At 35.9% G+C, this 20535-nt stretch overlaps 1 protein-coding gene across 5 annotated transcripts in view; it reads right to left on the reverse strand.

Annotated features, from left to right (window-relative positions):
* Positions 1-20535, reverse strand: part of TMEM232 (transmembrane protein 232) — a 200454-nt gene that overhangs the window by 91463 nt on the left and 88456 nt on the right. For all 5 annotated transcript variants that reach the window (XM_078004470.1, XM_078004471.1, XM_078004472.1 and 2 more), the window contains 3 exons: positions 18110-18267; positions 6667-6766; positions 4124-4290 (listed from right to left, as the gene is read on the reverse strand). In XM_078004470.1, the coding sequence (XP_077860596.1) occupies positions 4124-4290; positions 6667-6766; positions 18110-18267 (425 nt within the window). The remainder of the gene's footprint in view (positions 1-4123; positions 4291-6666; positions 6767-18109; positions 18268-20535) is intronic.

Here is a 20535-nt window from a genome sequence, read left to right on the forward strand (position 1 = left end):
AGGTGACAACTCTGCTTAGAAAATTCAGCTTTGCTAGTGAGCAAAGGACAGAGTGGAAAACTCAATCCAGCATTCTGGCTCTGCTATCCAAAGAGCTAATTAAGTGTACCATTTGTCAAAGTCAATGGAAACCCTGTGTCTGGCTCACTTAAAAAGACATTAAAAAGAGAAATGGGGTCCAACAGCAGAGGAAAGGAAATTTCCTATTCTTAAGTGGAACCCATGCTCATATGGTGTGTATCCTAATGTATCGTAATATCCTATAGAACTTTCCGTGCAATTTTGGTAGCACTTTGACAACAAATTAAGTAATTATGACTTTGTTCCAATGCATATAAGAATACTAAAAATCAAATATTTTACAGTGGCCAAAATATGTGCTATAGACCTTTTAGCATTATCAAATGATAAGGGCAGTAGGAATAAATTCACAAATCCTCTGCTATAATATACTAAAACAATCATAAGGAAAGGAGAAGAGATTGATGCAAATGTATCTCTTATATTTCCATTTCTATCACTTTTATATCTTTTTTCCTCTTTCCTTTCCCAGGTGAGAGAGATGGGTATTGAATGAGTAAATACTCAACTGAACTGGAAAGGCCGGCTGTACTGGATAAATTGGGCTGAAACTGGGGAACTTTAAGATATGCAGTCCAGCACTGACTGAGTGCTGATTAGCCAAATCAGTATTTTTAGCAGCACTGTGGCTATGCTATCCTATATTTATATCTTTATATTATGAGATAAGAGGAGGAGAAAAAGAAGGGCAATAAACCTGATAGGCCAAACTCTGTTATAATCCCCTTACGGGATCACATGGATAGAGCTGAAATAGAATTTAGAAGAGGTTGAATCTCAGCTTTGTTCTACAAAGTGGAAAAAAGCACAGAGAGATTTAGTGACTTGTCTAACTCTAAGCTGATATGTTCCTTTCCTGTATTGACATTTTTGCCCCTTCTAATTCAGGCTGAGCTGTACAGCAGTAAGCTTCCATTTGCTTGCTGTGTGTGTGCACCAAGAGAGACAAAATGGATTCATTCTTAAAGAGCATCAGAATCAACATTGACAGTTGCCTACCTCATAACTGGACCATTCACGTTGCTAAGATTTCATGGAATCTTATTTGTTTAAAGGAAAAACATTCCAATCACAACAGTAAGTCAACATACTTACATCCTTAGATGAAAATACTATAGTTCACTGTCTAGGGTAAAGTGAGGTCCTAAATACATATTTTCAATAATTATTTTTCATGTTTGCATGGCATTTAATACTTTTATAAAGCACATGCTTTTTTTTGCAATCTTTATAACAATGCTGTAAAAGAGTTCAGACAGATTGATGATGATGATGATGATGATGACTATGACAATAATGACGACTTTTTAAAGATACGCAAATGGAGTTTGGTGAGATCGGTGGGCCTCTCCTAGATCACAGAACCAGTTCATAAGCAGGTCTGTTCTCTTCATGATCAGTGCTCCTTCTGTTGCTCGATATCTTTCATTATCTATTTACTGTTAAAACATTTTTTACACTTAAAAACAGATCCTTTCTCACGAGGCAATTTGTGCTCATTAGTAATTATAAACAGAAGGCTCAAATTACTTGGTAAATGTCACTTGTTACATAAATGGTGAACCAGTAATGTGCCAAAGAGAAAACACTTAGGCCCAGAAAGTATTTTCTCTTACAAATAGATGTGTTTGAATGTTTTTTCTTATATATTTAATTTATAGCTGATTTTAGAAAGGGCTCACAGGGGGCCGGGCGCGGTGGCTCAAGCCTGTAATCCCAGCACTTTGGGAGGCCGAGACGGGCGGATCACGAGGTCAGGAGATCGAGACCATCCTGGCTAACACGGTGAAACCCCGTCTCTACTAAAAAATACAAAAAACTAGCCGGGCGCGGTGGCGGGCGCCTGTAGTCCCAACTACTCGGGAGGCTGAGGCAGGAGAATGGCGTGAACCCGGGAGGCGGAGCTTGCAGTGAGCTGAGATCCGGCCACTGCACTCCAGCCTGGGCGGCAGAGCGAGACTCCGTCTCAAAAAAAAAAAAAAAAAAAAAAAAGAAAGGGCTCACAGGAAGCATGGGAAAATTATAAGGTAACACACAATATCATCTAAAAAGAGAATCTTCCTCACATTTCCTTAGGTGTTTCAACTTGTGTAATGTTAAATGTATTTTTCCTTTTTTAGAAGTTGTAAGAAAAACAAATTTTCTATTTATAAGCTATAAAATAATAAATATGTTTAACAAAAAATAAAAGAAGGTTATGAAATGCTTGCTGGTCTTTTTTGGAAAATATGTGAGGAAAGAAAGGCATTATTAGCCCCAGAGATTAAAATTTGTCTTTTGAAGTGTATTAATCAATAAGGTATATGCACAATTATATGGCTCACTGTACTTGTGTTTACATAGTACTGTTTATTAAATACCAACAAATTATTTAATTAGGGCTTTTTTTAAAGATTACTAATATCTGGGTTAGAAATTAAGAGATTTATCATAATCTAAAGATTATTATCATTTGCCCATTTAAACTATTTTTTAAAGTTTTCAGTTGACTTTAATAGCATATTAAATGTTATTTATTTTTTATTTTATTTTATTTTTTTTTTAAATTTACTTCTCTTTCCACAAATCCCCCTTTTTTTTTAAATTTATTATTATCATACTTTAAGTTCTAGGGTACATGTGCATAACGTGCAGGTTTGTTACATATGTATACTTGTGCCATGTTGCTGTGCTGCACCCATCAACTCGTCATTTACATCAGGTATAAATCCTATGCAATCCCTCCCCCCTCCCCCCTCCCCCCTCCCCATAATAGGCCCCGGTGTGTGATGTCCCCCTTCCCAAGTCCAAGTGATCTCATTGTTCAGTTCCCACCTATGAGTGAGAACATGTGGTGTTTGGTTTTCTGTTCTTGTGATAGTTTGCTAAGAATGATGGTTTCCAGCTGCATCCATGTCCCTACAAAGGACACAAACTCATCCTTTTTGATGGCTGCATAGTATTCCATGGTGTATATGTGCCACATTTTCTTAATCCAGTCTGTCACTGATGGACATTTGGGTTGATTCCAAGTCTTTGCTATTGTGAATAGTGCCGCAATGAACATACGTGTGCATGTGTCTTTATAGCAGCATGATTTATAATCCTTTGGGTATATCCCCAGTAATGGGATGGCTGGGTCATATGGTACATCTAGTTCTAGATCCTTGAGGAATCGCCATACTGTTTTCCATAATGGTTGAACTAGTTCACAATCCCACCAACAGTGTAAAAGTGTTCCTATTTCTCCACATCCTCTCCAGCACCTGTTGTTTCCTGACCTTTTAATGATTGCCATTCTAACTGGTGTGAGATATTTTTTATTTTATTTTTATTTATTTTTTGAGATGGAGTTTCACTCTTGTTGCCCAGGCTGGGGTGCAATGGCACAATCTCGGGTCACCGCAACCTCCACCTCCTGGTTCAAGGGATTCTCCTGCCTCAGCCTCCTGAGTAGCTGGGATTACAGGCATGCACCACCACACCTGGCTAATTTTGTAGTTTTAGTAGAGACGGGGTTTCTGCATGTTGGTCAGGCTGGTCTCAAACTCCCGACCTAAGGTGATCCGCCCGCCTTGGCCTCCCAAAATGCTGGGATTACAGACGTGAGCCACCACGCCTGGCCATTGAATGTTATTTCATATGAATTATGAAAGCATAAAAATTCTATGCCTGCTTTCATAAATAACTTGCTCTGTACACACTTTCCCTTTAATAAAAATATAATATCTTAAAATGTTAACTTACAAGTCAGTCTAAATTATGTTGTAATTTTTAGTTAAGTAGGTGAGATGGAACTTATGAAGAAGAAGGTGTTATGGCATTACTCCATTTAAAGTAGTAGTGTTATATACAGATACCTCAGTACTCATCCTATTAACTACTCTCCAGGAACTGTGCATATGGTTGCATGAAATTTGTGTCTTTGCTGTTCACCCCTCCTCCACAGCTAAATGCATCATTCCTCAATGCCTACTGTATTGACAAGCACCATTACTTAATCATAGTAATCATATCTGATGTATCATACAACAGGATATACTCACCATACTAGATTACCCACCATATCAGAATCTGTGTTCTCATGTCTTTTCTTATTTTCCACAGGGCTAAAAATTGATTCAGAACGGAGTTCTCTTTTACCTATAATTTCTGAGGCTTTCAGGATGAATTGCACATTTGAAAAGATGTTTGGATACTTGTGATATGATGCTCCAGAGAAAGAAAGTGCTATTGTAAGAAAAATCATCTGTGAGAAATATTTTATTAATATTTTGCATTGTGTTTCATTTGTCTTTTAGCTATTAAACTATGATTAAATTCAGTACTTAGATGCAGAAACTGCTGTAGTTTCCTATTTAAGATTTATAGTGTTATGTATGCCCCCTGGTGGTGTAATAGAACACTAGACGGTAAATAATTTATACGTAAGAGTTTATATATTTCAGAACAGCAATTTCATAATCATTGAATGCCCAATTAAATATAGTTACTGTTCAACAAAGCTTGGAAACTTCCAGATGAAAATAAATCAAGTTGTAATAGATGCTGCATTCATAATGGATACTTTGACATTGTAATTCTACAAAGGAATCAATGTCATTGATTCTAGACCTACATTCTCCAGTTTTATTCCTTCTCAAGATGTTATTATTTACAACAATATGTTGTAAATAATACAAACAAGATGTTATTATTTACAACAACATGTTGTAAATAATACAAACAAGATGTTATTATTTACAACAATAAGGTAATTTAACACAACACCACGTTATATTTAACAGAATCATCTCAGTGCTGCTCTTTCTATAAACTTTTAGACAAACTTTGGGTTTTAGTCCATCCACATAATGGAAAAATTAATAATGACCATTCTACTGGACAGCTATGTGGAGAGATAGCAGCTGCTGATAGCTTCAGGTAGAAAACAGCCTATTGTTAAAGGAAGAGCTGTAACCTAAGGCTCTATTATATTTGGTAAGAGGACAAAATTGGGGGATTTTATTATTATATATGAAAGACAGATTTTTTTGAGGGTGGTATATCCTCAATAACAAGCTAATATGAGAACTTGAGGGTTTTACTCAAATAATTTTTCAAAGTTGATTTGCCATAATCATCTGAATATTTGATAAGTCACTATGCTGAACACAGTGAGGAGTTAAGAAGGGGTCATATAATTTAATGAAGATATAAAAACAAGTGAAATGTTAGACAAGAATTCCTATTCTATCTGTCTACAGCCACATCTGATCAGGACTTACGCTAATGGAATTAATTGATCAGTCTCCATAACGCTTCTGCTATTACTTCTGTTCCCTCCTCCATGACTTTTTTCATCAAATATTATTCCCTTTCTTTATCTTGAGTCTCTCCTTCCCTTATCCTACAACACACTAATATTTTGACTTTGTTTTATCCATCTAAACTATTGACATATTTACATATCACCATAAATATTTATGGCTAAGCTTTTTTTGAAATAGTTAACAATTTTTGACTTATGCTTAAAATTTCCCTCACTGTTTACCTCCAATCTGAATTCTGCTTCCACCTCTCCACTGGGTATGCTCCCAAGATCAGCAGTGATTTTCTGATTGTAGAAACTCATTATTTTTCAGACCTTCTACTATTTAATACTTCTATGGCAATATTGATCTTGAATTTCTCTCCTTAAACATAATCACTCCCTCTCACCTCCCTTATTTCTCTTTTCCTGGGCCCTGTTACACCAATAATCCATTAAATGTATGTTCCCCAAGATTTCATTCCTGGAATTAGTTTCTCCCTGCCCCTTGCCCACAGCCACATTAACATGGATGACTGTCAATTCTATATCCCAGGCAGGCTTCACTTATTTCCCTAGTTCCAAACCTATGTTTTCAACTGCTTGTTGGGTATATATACCTGAGTGACCTTCAAATTCAGTATGTCCAATATTTCTCCAAATTATTCCTAGTTCAGAACATCATCTCAATTCTATTACTCAATATGCAAAACTTCAGCTCCTGCTTGAATTTCCCACTCTTATTTACATATAGCTTAGATTCAGTGGATCACCAGGTCCAGAACCTTACTAAAATATGAATCTAACTTTCCTGAAATTCAGGGAGGTAGATACTATTACAAATAGGAAAACTGAGTCACAAAAAAGCTCATACACTTAAGTGGCAAAGTAAAAAGCAGAATACAGAATGAGGATTACCAGCATCTGGAGCAGGGAGTAGGTTGCAGGAATGGATGGGGAAAGGGGAGATATTAGGGTACAAAGCTTCAGTTAGATAGAAGGAATAAGGTCTAGTGATCTATTTCACGACATGATAACTATAGTTAATAATAATGTACTGCACTTTTCAAAATTGCTGGGAAAAAAGTAGAGTCAGGTTCTAAATGTTCTCACTACAAAGAAATAACAAAAGTATGGGGGTTGGAGGGGCAGTGAGCTGAACAAATGCAATCTGGCCCTGAAGCTGTGCTCTTCAACACTGCACCTATTATCTTATGAAAAATAAAATGCAGCTTACATTCTTTATAGTGACAGTCTAAGTTTCTCAAAATATAACATAAAACATTTATAAGTGTAAAAAATAAAAGATATTCTACCGTATAAATGTGGTTGAAGCCTAAGTAAATGTTGCTTAAAACTTTCTAGATGACCATGCAGGAAAAATATAAAAAGTCGTAAGAAGACCAAATAGCCAATCTGTCAAAAGAGAAAAGAAAAATGCAGTTTTATGTTACATCAATAAATGTTTAAAAACCATAAGAAAAATCAACCATTATTTTATTACATTTTCTTTTGAGAAAACAATTTTAAACTTGTTCAACATTATGTGGTTTTGAAATAACATTAAAACATTTATATCAAGATTGAAATGGTAGCTCAGCCAAAAAACTTTTATAAATCATCTCTATACTACATATAATGACCAACACTAAATGATATTTTGTTCTATGTCCTTTAGAACAGTGTTTTTCAAATTACAAGTTATACTCTTTAAGTGAGTCATGAAATCAATTGACAGGAGATTTTTAAATAAAATAAAAGGGAAGAAAAAACAAAACATAGTTTATTGTACAATTCCTTGTTTCAGTATATAAATGAATATATATTATGTTATCTGGATTGCAATGCAAAGGGTATTTCTTTCTATGCATATCAGTCAACAGTTTGAGGACCATCACATTACATAGTGTTGAGAACTATCCTACTTCTGCATAATATGCTGAGCTAAGCTCCTTATTCCCTCAAGAAAAAAGACCTCTCACGGGGTCATTATTAAATAAGCAGTGCAAAACCTTACATCTGTAAGATTAGTAAACATATAGTTTGTTTTACACAGACTACATAAAATGGAATGTCTGCAAAAATAATTTGCAACATTTTACAGAAAATTATAAAAAACACATTAACTATAGAAATAAATGGAATACAGTTTCTAAATTATGGAGAAGACCCAAATAACAGCAATAGCTGTCATTATCCTGTGTGTGTGTGTGTGTGTATGTGTGTATGTATGTATGTATGTATCTCCAAACCCTCTTAACAGCAACGCAGGGTATCACGTAACAATATACATGTAAAAAGAAAATAAAATTAGAAAGATAAATCTAACGAAATCTCAGTGCATCATCCAACACTATAAAGTAAATAAGTAACATTACTGGAATTTGAACCCAGGAATGTATGTACTGCTCCAAAAGCCATGAGCTTTCTACTATGGCAGTGATTTCCACATTTTTTATTACAAACCTCTATCATTACTAATAAATTTTGAGAATGCATCATTAATATTTATAAATGTATCCATAAAGTATAAACATATACATTTGTAGACTTCTGAAGTATATAAAAATAACATGTTTATAAGGCATGCCCAAGGGGTCTCTTCATACAAACAGCTTTGTTATAGTACTGTGTTTCTCTACGATGCTGAAGTTAAATGTGAAAAAAATATTTAAAAGAATAATGAAATACTCTAGATGACAGAATTAAAGGAAACTATTCTCATAGATATAGACAATGAATGAATAACTGATCAGAAGGGGGATAAGTTAATATTTTTCAAGGACTATAGATAAATACTGAAAGGAATACAATATTCAAAAATGTAACAGGGGACAAAATAGAAAATACATGACAAGCATGTCAGTATGAATAACATCTGTGTTTATACCTCAATTTGGTCATGGATTTTACCTGACCCAGAGACTATCTTTAGTTATAGCTATACTTGAAAATGATTTTAAAAGCTTTCATCTTAATATTCTTGAAGGTCAAATTTTTGACAAATCTTCCTTTCCATATTGTATATTGGATTTTCTATGTATTGTTCTTCATGTATTATTTGTGTACATATTCTCTTTGTTGTCTGACAACTCAAGCTTTGCCTCCTACATTGAATTTTAGCTTGTCAGTTTCTCTTTCTGAGCTCTCCTACATTTCCTTCATTTGACCTTTACCTCCTCCTCCTCTCTTTCTATTTTCATCTCTTCTCTTTTTTCTGACCCTTTTAGCTGGCTGTAAAATTGAAGGCTGGATAATATTTATCATGTGTTGTATTTTAATAGTTGTATGTTTTTGGTTCCTGCATAGAATCTTGACGATCACTGCATATATTTCTATGTAATACATATAAAACTGTTGTTGCTTTTATGTTATTCTCTATACTTCTGTAAACAGAATTCAATCATTAAGAATATTGTACACTTAGAGCTAGATAGAAAGGAAAGAATGTAAACAAAACATAAAAGAAATAATATTTGTGGATCATATATTTCTAGATCTATTCAACCCTGAGCTACTTCTCCAAAGGAGAAACAAAACAATGCATATAGAGTGGGTGATGCCTCTATGATAATATCCTTTAATAAAGCATTCCATCAAAAAGAAAAGAACAAAAGGGAGATTTCCAATAGTCTTTCAGATATGTAATGAAAACCCTACAAAGGCAAGGAGGACAAGTAAAATGTTTTCTTGCCTGGGTTCAAAGTACTTATAGAGTATGCTTATTTCCAATAGATAGTTATACGAACTAGAATAATAAAAAGCAAGCTTTAAAAATATTAAATCTTGGGACTCCAGTTGAAGATAGCTGACTAGAGACACTGCATACTCACTCTCTCCAGAAAGAAGAGCCAAAATTATGAATCAATAATCACACCTCAGATGGAACAACTAGGAGAGAACACTGGAGTACTATAGAGAAGTTACAGGAAATACTTGAGACACAGAAGGTGATATGGTTTGGCTCTGTGTTCCCACCCAAATCTCATCCCGAACTATAATCTCACGTGTCAGGGGAGGGGCCCAGTGAGAGGTGATTGGACCACGGGGGTGGACTTCTCCCTTGCATTTCTTGTGACAGTGAGATCTGGTTGTATGAAAGTGTGTGGTGCTTCCCCTTTCACTCTCTCTCTCCTTCTCTAACATGTGAAGATGTGCTTGCTTCTCCTTCACTTTCTGCCATGATTATAAGTTTCCTGAGGCCTCCCAGTCATGCTTCCTGTTAAGCCTGTGGAACTGTGAGAATATTAAACCTCTTTTCTTCATAAATTACCCAGTCCCAAGTACTTCTTTATAGCAGCGTGAGAATCAACTAATACAGAAGGGAAGCAAAATCGGCTGGGAACACATAGGGGCTTGCTGTTGAGGGAAAGGGTGTAAGAACTTCAGTGGTCTATGTTCCTACCATGGACTGCAACAACCTGAACCATGGCAGAGCTCCTTGACACACATACTTCCTGACACTAACATGGACAGTGAGCTAGAGACCCCCAAAGGACATTGTACCAGACAGAGAACTTTTGCTGGTTCACTCACACCCCTGAGACCTAAGCAACTACAGCAGGGTACCATTGTGAGAGTACAGCCATCATGGGGTTACATCCTCCCTTTAGAAACATAGCCTTCATATCTCCATATCCCAGGAACCCCCACTGACATTCCCTAGCGCCTACCCGGTGGGCTACAGTGGCATAGCATTGTTGGAAACAAAGGTGCTACGGGGCCCCAGTACTGTGGCCCACAAGTAGTATTACTTCCCAGAAAAGAGATGGTGCAGTGCATTAACACTGCAGTCTCTGGGACAAAGGAAACCAAGGCACGCACTTTCCAGACCCTGAAAGCTTCCTGTCTGGGGCTATGAGAAGAAACCCTGCCTCACCAGTAGCACAAACTCTGTGTTCAGGCTTGCAAGCAGAGTGAGATCCATTCACACCCCCCACCTAACACTGCAGCAGCAGTTGCTGCCACTGGGAATCCAAATGAGAGCCAGCTATCTGGGGCTGAGGGCAGTGACCCCACTTCCACTGGTGGAGTGGCCTCTGTGTTCAGTTTCATGCACAGGGATTCTCTCTCCCACTCTGCATACCTCTGCAGGCTCAGTCACCGCTGCTGCCACTGGAGGCTAGGGCAGGTGAACTGGATGGCTCCTTGAGTGGGCCTGGATAGTGACCACACTCCTACTGGTTGAATGACTTCCATGATCAAGCTCATGTGCAAAGGGCAGGGCTGCTTACCTTTATGTGCACCACTGCAGTGCTGCTACAACTGAGAACAGGCAAGCCTGAGAGCTGCATGACTGGGGCTGCAGGTGGAGACTGCACTGTAGCTATCTCCAACATCAGCATGCACGGCTCAGGACCTAGAAGGTTGTCCCACAACTGCTACTGCCACTACCTACACCACGCCACCTACCCAGGGAATCAAGAACTCACTCACCTGCCTGATCCACCAGTGTCACTACCATGATCTAAGTAAACTACCTAGAAGCCCAAGAATTGGCCTGCCTGGTCCTGCTAATACCAGAGCAAGTATCTTGTACACAGGGGCACAAGAACAGGCATACTCATCCCACTGCTGCCACCACTGGGGACCAAAGACTAACCCATCTGGAATCCCTGTCCCTGAGCAAAACTTCACCATAGCCTCTACTCTTAACCACACTCTAAACCACTGGGAAATCATAGATACCACTGATGCTGTTGACAGCCGAATAAATCATACAGGGACTGCACCACTGCATGCACTCAGAATCAAATGCAAAGGGTCCTACTAACCAACACTATGACACATCTTCAGGAAAAAATCCTCTACTGTGAAAGCAAATTCAAAAAATTAGAATAAGTGAATATTACACAAGATACACAGTTATCAATGTAAGGAAACATGAAAAACAGGGAAATATGACACTTCCAAAGGAACACAATAATTCCCCAGCAACATATCCCAATCAAAAAGAAATGTGTGAAATCACAGGGAAAAAAATCAAAATTATGACACTAAAGAAACACAGTGAGATACAAGAGAATTTCAAAAAATAATACAAAAAGTCAGAAGAAAACAGTTCAAGATTTGAAGGAGAAATTTATGAGAGATACATATCATACAAAAGAACCAAACAAAATCTGGAATCGAAGAACTTCTTTAATTAAATAAAAAGTACAATCAAGAGTTTAAACAATAAACTAAAACAACAGCAACACAAAAGAATCTCAGAACCTGAAGACACAACTTTTGATGTAACTCAGAGAAAAATAAAGAAAAAATAATGAAAAAGAAAAAACAAAGCCTCTGTGATATATGTGACACAACACAGTGACCAAATACATGAATTATTGGTATCCCTAAAGGTAAAAAGTGAATGAAAGGCTTCAAAAACTTATTTAACAAAATTTAACTTGAAATCTTCCCAAGTATACCAAGAGATGTAGACATCCAGATTGAGGAGACCCCACAAACCCAAAATACTTTTCCATGGTACATTACAGTCAAACTGTCTAAAGTCAAAGACAAAGAGAAAATTCTAAAATAAACAGAAAGAAAAATCATCTAGTCAGCCTTGAGCAGACTAAAAGTGGATTTCTCAGCAGAAAACTACAGGCCAAGAGAGAATGGAACAATATATTCAAATTGCTGCAAGAAAAAATACTTGACACTTGAAAGACCCAAAGATACTATATCCAGCAAAATTATCCTTCGTAAATGAAGAAGAAATAAAGTCTTTTACAGACAAGCAAATGCTAAGATCATTCATCATCATTAGACTAGCCTTACAAAAAATGTTCAAGGGAGTCCTAAACCAGGAAGAGGAAAGATGATAGTTATGATCATGAAAACATATGAAAGTGTAAAACTCGTGAGTAAAGCAAAGACACAAAAGAGGAAAAGACTCAAATGGTACCACAACAGAAAATTAGCAAACCACAAGGAAAAACAATAAGAGAAAAAGAAGAGAAGAATACACAAAACAACCATGATATGGTTTGGCTCTGTGTTCCTACCCAAATCTCATCTCAAATTGTAATCTCCATGTGTCAAGGGAGGTTCACGTGTTGAGGGAGGGAGGTGACTGAATCATGGGCATGGTTTCCCAGATGCTCTTCTAGTGATAGTGAGTGAGTTCTCGAGATATCTGATGGTATTATAAGTCTTTGGAAGTTTACCCTTTGCTCTCCCTTTCCTGCTGCCTTGTAAAGAAGGCTCGAGCTTCTCGTTCGCCTTTTGCCATGATTGTTAAGTTTCCTGAGGCCTCCCAGCCATGCAGAACTGTGAGTCAATTAAACCTCTTTTCTTTATAAATTTCCCAGTCTCAGGTGTTTCTTTATAGCAGTGTTAAAATGGACTATTACAAACCAGAAAACAATTAACAATATGACAGGAACAAAACCTCACATATCAATAATAACCTAAAAGTAAATAGAATAAATTCTTCACTTAAAAGATATAGGCTGGCTTAATACACTTTTTTACAAACATAATTTAACCATATGTTGCCTACAAGAAATGCACCTTACCTGTGAAGACACAGACTGAGAGTAAAGAGATGGAAAAACATACTCCACGCAAATTGAAATTAAAAGCAAGTAGGAGTAGCTATACTTCTATTGGATAAAACAGACTTTATGTCAAAAAAGGTTTTTTAAAAAGGTAAGGACATCAAATAATGACAAAGGAATCAATCCAAGAAGAGGATATTACAATTCTAAGTATATATGCACCCAACGGGGAGCACCCAGATTCACAACACAAATACTACTAGATCTATAGAGAAACATAGACTCCAATACATTAATAGTGGAGAACTTCAACACTCGTCCGTTAGCATGAGACATATTTAGATATAATATCAACAAAGAGACATTGTATTTAACTTGGACTTTAGACCAAACGGACTTTAAAGATATTCACATAATATTTTTCCCAACACAACAACAGAATGTACATTCTTCTCATTAGTACATGGAATATTCTCCAGGTTAGATCATATGCTAGGCAAAAAATAAGTCAACAAATTTTTAAAATCAAAATCATACCAAGTATCTTCTCAGACTACAATGAAATACAACTGGAAATCAATACCAAGAGGAACTTTGAAAACTATAAAAATACATGGAAATTAAACAACATGTTTCTGAACAACCACTGGGTCAATGAATAAATTAAAATGGAAATTTAAAAAAATGTTTTGAAACAAATGAAAATGAAAGCACAATATACTGAAACCTGAGGGACAGAGCAAAAGCAGTGTTAAGAAGGGTTTTTATAGCAATAAATTCCTGCATCAAAGAAACAGAAAGATTTCAAATAATCTAATGATGCACTTCAAGGAACTAGTAAAGCAAGAACAAACCAAACTCAAAATTCGTAGAAGGTGATAAATAATAAAGATCAAAGAAGAAATAAATGAAATGGAGACTAAAAAAGAACACAAAAGATCAACAAAATGAAAACTTTTTTTAAAGATAAAATTGATCAACTGCTAGCTAAACTAACCAAGGAAAGAAGAGAGAAGGCCCACTCAAACATAATCAAAAGTGAAAAAGGAGATATTAAAACTAATACCACAGAAGTACAAAAGATCATCAGAAACTATTGTAAACAACTATACACTAACAAACTGGAAAACTAGAGGAAATGGATAAATTCCTGAAAACATACGACCTACCAAGATTGACTCAGGAAGAAATACAGAACCTGAACATACCAATGAGTAGCAAGACTGAATCATTAACGAAAAGATTCCCCCCAAAAAGAAAAGTGCAGTACTAGATGGATTTGCTACTGAATTCTACCAAATAGATAAGGAAAAACTAATACCGACCCTTCTCAAATAATTCCCAAAAGTTAAGGACAAGGGAAATCTCCCTATCACATTTCCCAAGGCCAGTGTTACCCTAATACCAAAACCAGAAAACGTGCAACAAAGAAAGAAAACTATAGGCTAATATCTCTAATGCACATAGACTCAAAAAACCTCAACCAAATACTAGCAAACTGAATCCAATAGCACATCAAAAAGATTATACAACATGTTCAAGTTGGATTTATACCAGGGATTCAAGAATGATTCAACATACACAAATCAATAAACATGATACATCACAACAGAATGAAGGACAAAAACCATATGATCATCTCAGATGCAGAAAAAGCATTTGAAAAAATTCAACATCCCTTCATGATAAAAAGTCTCTAAACTATGCATAGAAGGAATATGCCTCAAAATAATAAAGACCATATGCCACAATTAAATATCATTTCACTCCAATTAGAATGGCTGTTATTAAAAAGACAAAAAAAATACACATGATGGCGAGGATACAGAGAAAAGAAAACTCATATGCTATTGGTGGCAATGTAAATTATTACAGCCACTAAGGAAAACAGTGTTTAGATTTTCTAAGAAACTAAAAACAGAACTACCATACTATCCAGCAATTCCACTAGTGGGCATTTATCTTTTAGGAAGATAAAGAAAATCAGTGTATTATAGGAATACCTGCACTCTCACGTTTACTGGAGCACTCTTCACAATAGTAAAGATATGATTAACCTAAGTATCCATAATGGGTGATTCGATAAAGAAAATGTGGTGTATATACACAATGCAATACAATTTGGCCATAAAATAATGAAATATCATTTGCAGCACTATGAATGTAACTGGGAGTCATTATGTTAAGTGAAATAAGCTAGGCACAGAAATATAAATATCACATGTTCTCACTCACATGTGGAAGCTAAAAGACTTGATCTCATTGCCAAAGATAATAGAATAATATTATAGATATTAGAGACCAAAAAGGGTGGGTAAATAGGAGGGGAAAATAAAGAGAAGTTGGTTAATGGGTACAAATATAGCATTAGAAAGAATGTTTTATAGCAGAATAGGGTGACTATACTTACCAACAATGCCTTGCATATTTCAAAGTAACTAGAAGAGAGGATTTGAAATGATGCAAATACATAGAAATAATAAATACTCTTTAAACTAAAGAGCTTCTGCACAGCAAAAGAAACTACCATCAGAGTGAACAGGCAACCTACAGAATGGGAGAAAATTTTTGCAATCTACTCATCTGACAAAGGGCTAATATCCAGAACCTACAAAGAACTCAAACAAATTTACAAGAAAAAAACAAACAACCCCATCAAAAAGTGGGCAAAGGATATGAACAGACATTTCTCAAAAGAAGACATTCATACAGCCAACAGACACATGAAAAAATGCTCATCATCACTGGCCATCAGAGAAATGCAAATTAAAACCACAATGAGATACCATCTCACACCAGTTAGAATGGCGATCATTAAAAAGTCAGGAAACAACAGGTGCTGGAGAGGATGTGGAGAAATAGGAACACTTTTACACTGTTGGTGGGATTGTAAACTAGTTCAACCATTATGGAAAACAGTATGGTGATTCCTCAAGGATCTAGAACTAGATGTACCATATGACCCAGCCATCCCATTACTGGGGATATACCCAAAGGATTATAAATCATGCTGCTATAAAGACACATGCACACGGATGTTTATTGCAGCACTATTCACAATAGCAAAGACTTGGAATCAACCCAAATGTCCATCAGTGACAGATTGGATTAAGAAAATGTAGCACATATACACCATGGAATACTATGCAGCCATAAAAATGGATGAGTTTGTGTCCTTTGTAGGGACATGGATGCAGCTGGAAACCATCATTCTTAGCAAACTATCACAAGAACAGAAAACCAAATACCGCATGTTCTCACTCATAGGTGGGAACTGAACAATGAGATCACTTGGACTCAGGAAGGGGAACATCACACACCGGGGCCTATCATGGGGAGGGGGGAGGGGGGAGGGATTGCATTGGGAGTTATACCTGATGTAAATGACGAGTTGATGGGTGCAGCACACCAACATGGCACAAGTATACATATGTAACAAACCTGCACGTTATGCACATGTACCCTACAACTTAAAGTATAATAATAATAAATAAATTTCAAAATAAATAAATAAATACTCAAAGTGACGGATAGCCTAAATATCCTGACTTGATCATTATACATGCTAGTCATGTAACAGACACTAACATGTACTTCATAAATATTTAAAATGTTATTTATATATCAATAGAAGAAAGAATAAGGTAAAAATTAGTAAATCTGAGAACCAAGGTAGATGTGTAGCATCATAGCTGAGAGTTCACTGGACTCCGGAACCACACTGAATATCAAAACTCTCTCTGCTTAGACTTTGGGGAAGTCACTTAAAACTCTCTGTGCCACAGTGACGAATGTGGAATATGAAATTATGAATAATCCTCTTAGGATAGTTGTGAGAATAAAATAAGTTAATGTGTCTAATATATTTAAAGCACTTATCATTGTGTAAGGCACATAGTTAAGTAAGGTTTAAGTGTTTGCAGCTGCTATCAGAACTGGTACAAATTGGCTTGGCAGATAACAGGGCATGTGCAAAGTATAAGCAATATGCTCAATGCATAAAACTATATTTTGTAGCTATTTTTTTCTTGCTAGCAGAAATACAAAAGGCAAGAAATGGAGAAAAGTCACTGAAGGAGATGAGAAAGAGGAGATAAAAGCCAGACTTGCTCCATGTTTTTTTATTCCACTTAAAAAATTTTATTACATTTCTTTTTTCATTAGAAATATGTATATTTATATTTTATATTTTATATATTTTATGTTTACATATATATTGTTTTCATTATAAATATAAATACGTATTTTTAGTGGACAGTTTTGGAAATACAGAAAAAAGAAAAAAAATCATCATACTCGCACCATCCCAGGACAGTTATTGGTAATATCTTGACTATTTTCTTCAATCCTCCTTCTATGCAAAGCTCAGTTTTTTGCATAGTTAATTTCTATTATGTGTTCTCTGTATCTACTTTTGCCTGGTCTCCACAAGTCTTTTACTACCAAATGTGTCAGAGAGCATCTAAGCTTGACTTACATGAATGAAATGTGGTTGTCTCCCCAAAATGTTCAACTGATTGACTGACTCATCAATGTTCTCTCATGTTCACTTTCTAACAGTTTATAATCAAAATTTAATTTAAAAAAACAATTTCTGCATCATTGATTTAATTTGTTTCATTCATACATATAAATATGTGTGTATACATATATATATATAAAACCATCTTAAAGAAATACTTTTAGCCTTTCTTTTCTCTCTTTGCAGTAAAACCATTAGTTAAACTATATTTATTTGACTAACAATGTATTTTACAGCAGTCAACCATGATCATCACCGAGAGTGAAACAATATGATCTCAAGGATCTTATAAAATATGAGTTACCTGAAAAGAGTCTTTCATTTTATAGATCTAAAGTTACATAGAATATTAGAAGAATAACTAAGCTTCCCAAATTGGGCAGTTATTTAGGGTTATTTGTTAGCATTTTTAAATGGTACAGGAGGTGGCATTTAAAAGCCTTTAAAATAGAAAATAAAAAACTATATATATATACACTTAGAAAAACAGTTAAGTATATTGTTTTTTAATGAAATGTTATTTTCTTATGTACTTTGTGAAATATATTTTCTCAAACTACTATCTCCATTTAGATAGTAAGCAATAATAATGTACTACTCACAATTAGAGAAGATTAAACTACCAAACAAAAGAATATTCTATTATAAAACTAAATGTTCTGTTTTGATCCTAAAACAGATGTCATGTTGTTACATGTAGTATATGAAATATTTAAGAACATTAAGAAGTTTTTCAAAACATACCTTTACTAGCTTTATTTCCACTGAATATAAATACGTTTTGAGGGATGCATCACAACAGAGTCTGTATAAAATCGATTCCGCAACAAAAAATAAGGCAGGCAGATGATCATAATCAAAGGAAGCATGGTCCAGAGATGCATAAAGCATATTTAAAGCTTCTGAAATATTAAAAATATAGAAACTGCATCATTTGAAAATCGTCCTGTTTTTCTACATGCTATAATTACTTTTTAAAATTATTTCCTACCATTAAGACCAAACGGCAGTTTTAAAATGTATTTACAAATTCTTTGACACCTTTTTCATCAAGAGGTGATGTCTATAAGCCCTTCTCCTTAAACTTGAGCAGACCCTGTGACAGTTTCAACCAATAGAATGAAATGTGGCAGAAATGATACTATGTGACTTCTAAGACTGAATCAGAAAAGGCACCACTGCTTCCACCTGGATCTCTCTCACTCTCTCAAGATACTAGCTTTGGAACCCTAAGTTGCCATATAGGAAGTTCAACCTCATGGCATGAAGCAACTGAAACAGAAACCACCAAGGTCGAGAGGCTAGAGGAAGAAGAAATGTCCAAGGGGGCTCAGTTATTATAGATCCAACACTATACAGGCCCAACACTAAATAAATCATCAGGTCACACACATAGTGGTGGAGAAATAGGACAGAACCAGATGATAAAAGGCAGTGCTCAAGATAAAAAGGGAAGAGCAGAAGACTAGAGAATCAAAGTAGAGGAAACAGGGCCACCCTGTGAAGCTGAAGGAGGAAGAATATAGAGACAAGAGCCTAGAGAAAACAGCTTGTCAAATCATACAAAAGTTTTGAAGAGCTTCCATGTAAATATATGAGGACAAACAGCAAATACAGGGACTTGAGGAAAGAAGAACCCTGACATGCTCAGGGGACAGGAAGGAGGTCAGTAGGGCTGAACATAATGAGTAAGTAGGGAGGTAGCCAGGAGCCAGCACATGCAGAGTCCTGTAGGCCATGATATGGAGTTGGGGCTCATTTGAGTGTAATCACAAGCTGTTGAGTGGAGGGTGGACTATAGAATGAGGAGCAGACAAAAGTACAGGTAAAACACCCATTCAGTTATTTTAGTTGTGAAGAGAGTAAGAAGTCATACTGAGAGTATTATTTAGAGTTCAATATGTGAGTGTATTGAAATGCTTTTGCTGCATGTAACAGAAAATATAACAAAAACGTCTTCAAAATAAGGAGGTTTATTATTTCACAAGATTAGAAATTGGAAAGGTTCCAGGGACAGCTAAGATAGCTGCCCTTTAGATGCACATTTCTTTCATCTTCTAGTTCCCCCTCATGTGCATGAGAACTGTGATGACTGCACAAACTCCAGGCATCATGTTCTTACCAAGCAAACTAGACAGGAACAAACAAGAGTATAGGGAGGAAAGGAATGCTTTTTTCCCAGGCATGTCTTTTTCGAAAGCAAGTCAACAAAAAGTACAGGAAATAGAGCTGTCATTACATCACTTTGCTGAGGATCAGGTCATGTGACTAACCCTAATCAAATCACTGGCAAGTGAAAAGGAATTACCATAATTGATTTAGACCAGCAGTTCCCAACCATTTTGGCACCAGGGACTGGCTTTGTCTCATAAGGAGCACGCAGCCTAGATCCCTCACGTGTGCAGTTCACCACAGACTTCACACTCCTATGAGGATCCAATGTCACTGCTGATCTGACAGGAGGTGGAGCTCAGTAATGCTCGCTCTCACTGGCTGCTCATAGCCTGTTGTGCGGCCCAGTTCCTAACAGACCACAGACTGGTACCAGTTCATGGTCCAGGGTTTTGGGACCTCTGATTTAGACTATCCATGATTCACCCCCGTCGGGTTGGGCAAGGGCCAGTCCTCTTCTAAATCACATGACTAATTAAAACTGAAATTTAATTGTCAATGAAGAGCAAACAGCCTCTTCTTGCTGGTAAACCAAAAGTGTTTACCTCAATATCATTTAAATTATTAATAGAGGTCAGGCTGTGGATGGCACTGTGATGAAGGACCATAAAGGCAAGTTAAATACAAAATAATTCTTCCTGCTGCTTGAAAACTCCTAGATAGCACTACAAAACCTAATTTACATGGGGGAAATTCTCTCTGAACTCATGTGGTTAACATTCTAAAACTATTTTAAAAGGCATATATATACAATTTAACAATAGTGATGGAAGGAATTTTACCCCCTTAGAAATAACGTTAATTTTTTTTTAGATTAGTTAGAGGATGTTTTAAAGTAGGCATAAACGAGGAGTGATAAATGAAAAGGTAATGAGTAAAGCTTGCTATTTAAAATAAGTGGAAAACAAATGGTCATTTGATTAATGTTTTATAAGTAATAATTATAAAATGAAGAAGCAAATTTCTCTAAAGTCTAGTGCCTATTGTAATTGGAAATC

The sequence above is a fragment of the Macaca mulatta genome, chromosome 6 (assembly GCF_049350105.2).
Source record: "Macaca mulatta isolate MMU2019108-1 chromosome 6, T2T-MMU8v2.0, whole genome shotgun sequence".
In the NCBI taxonomy this organism is placed as follows: domain Eukaryota; kingdom Metazoa; phylum Chordata; class Mammalia; order Primates; family Cercopithecidae; genus Macaca; species Macaca mulatta.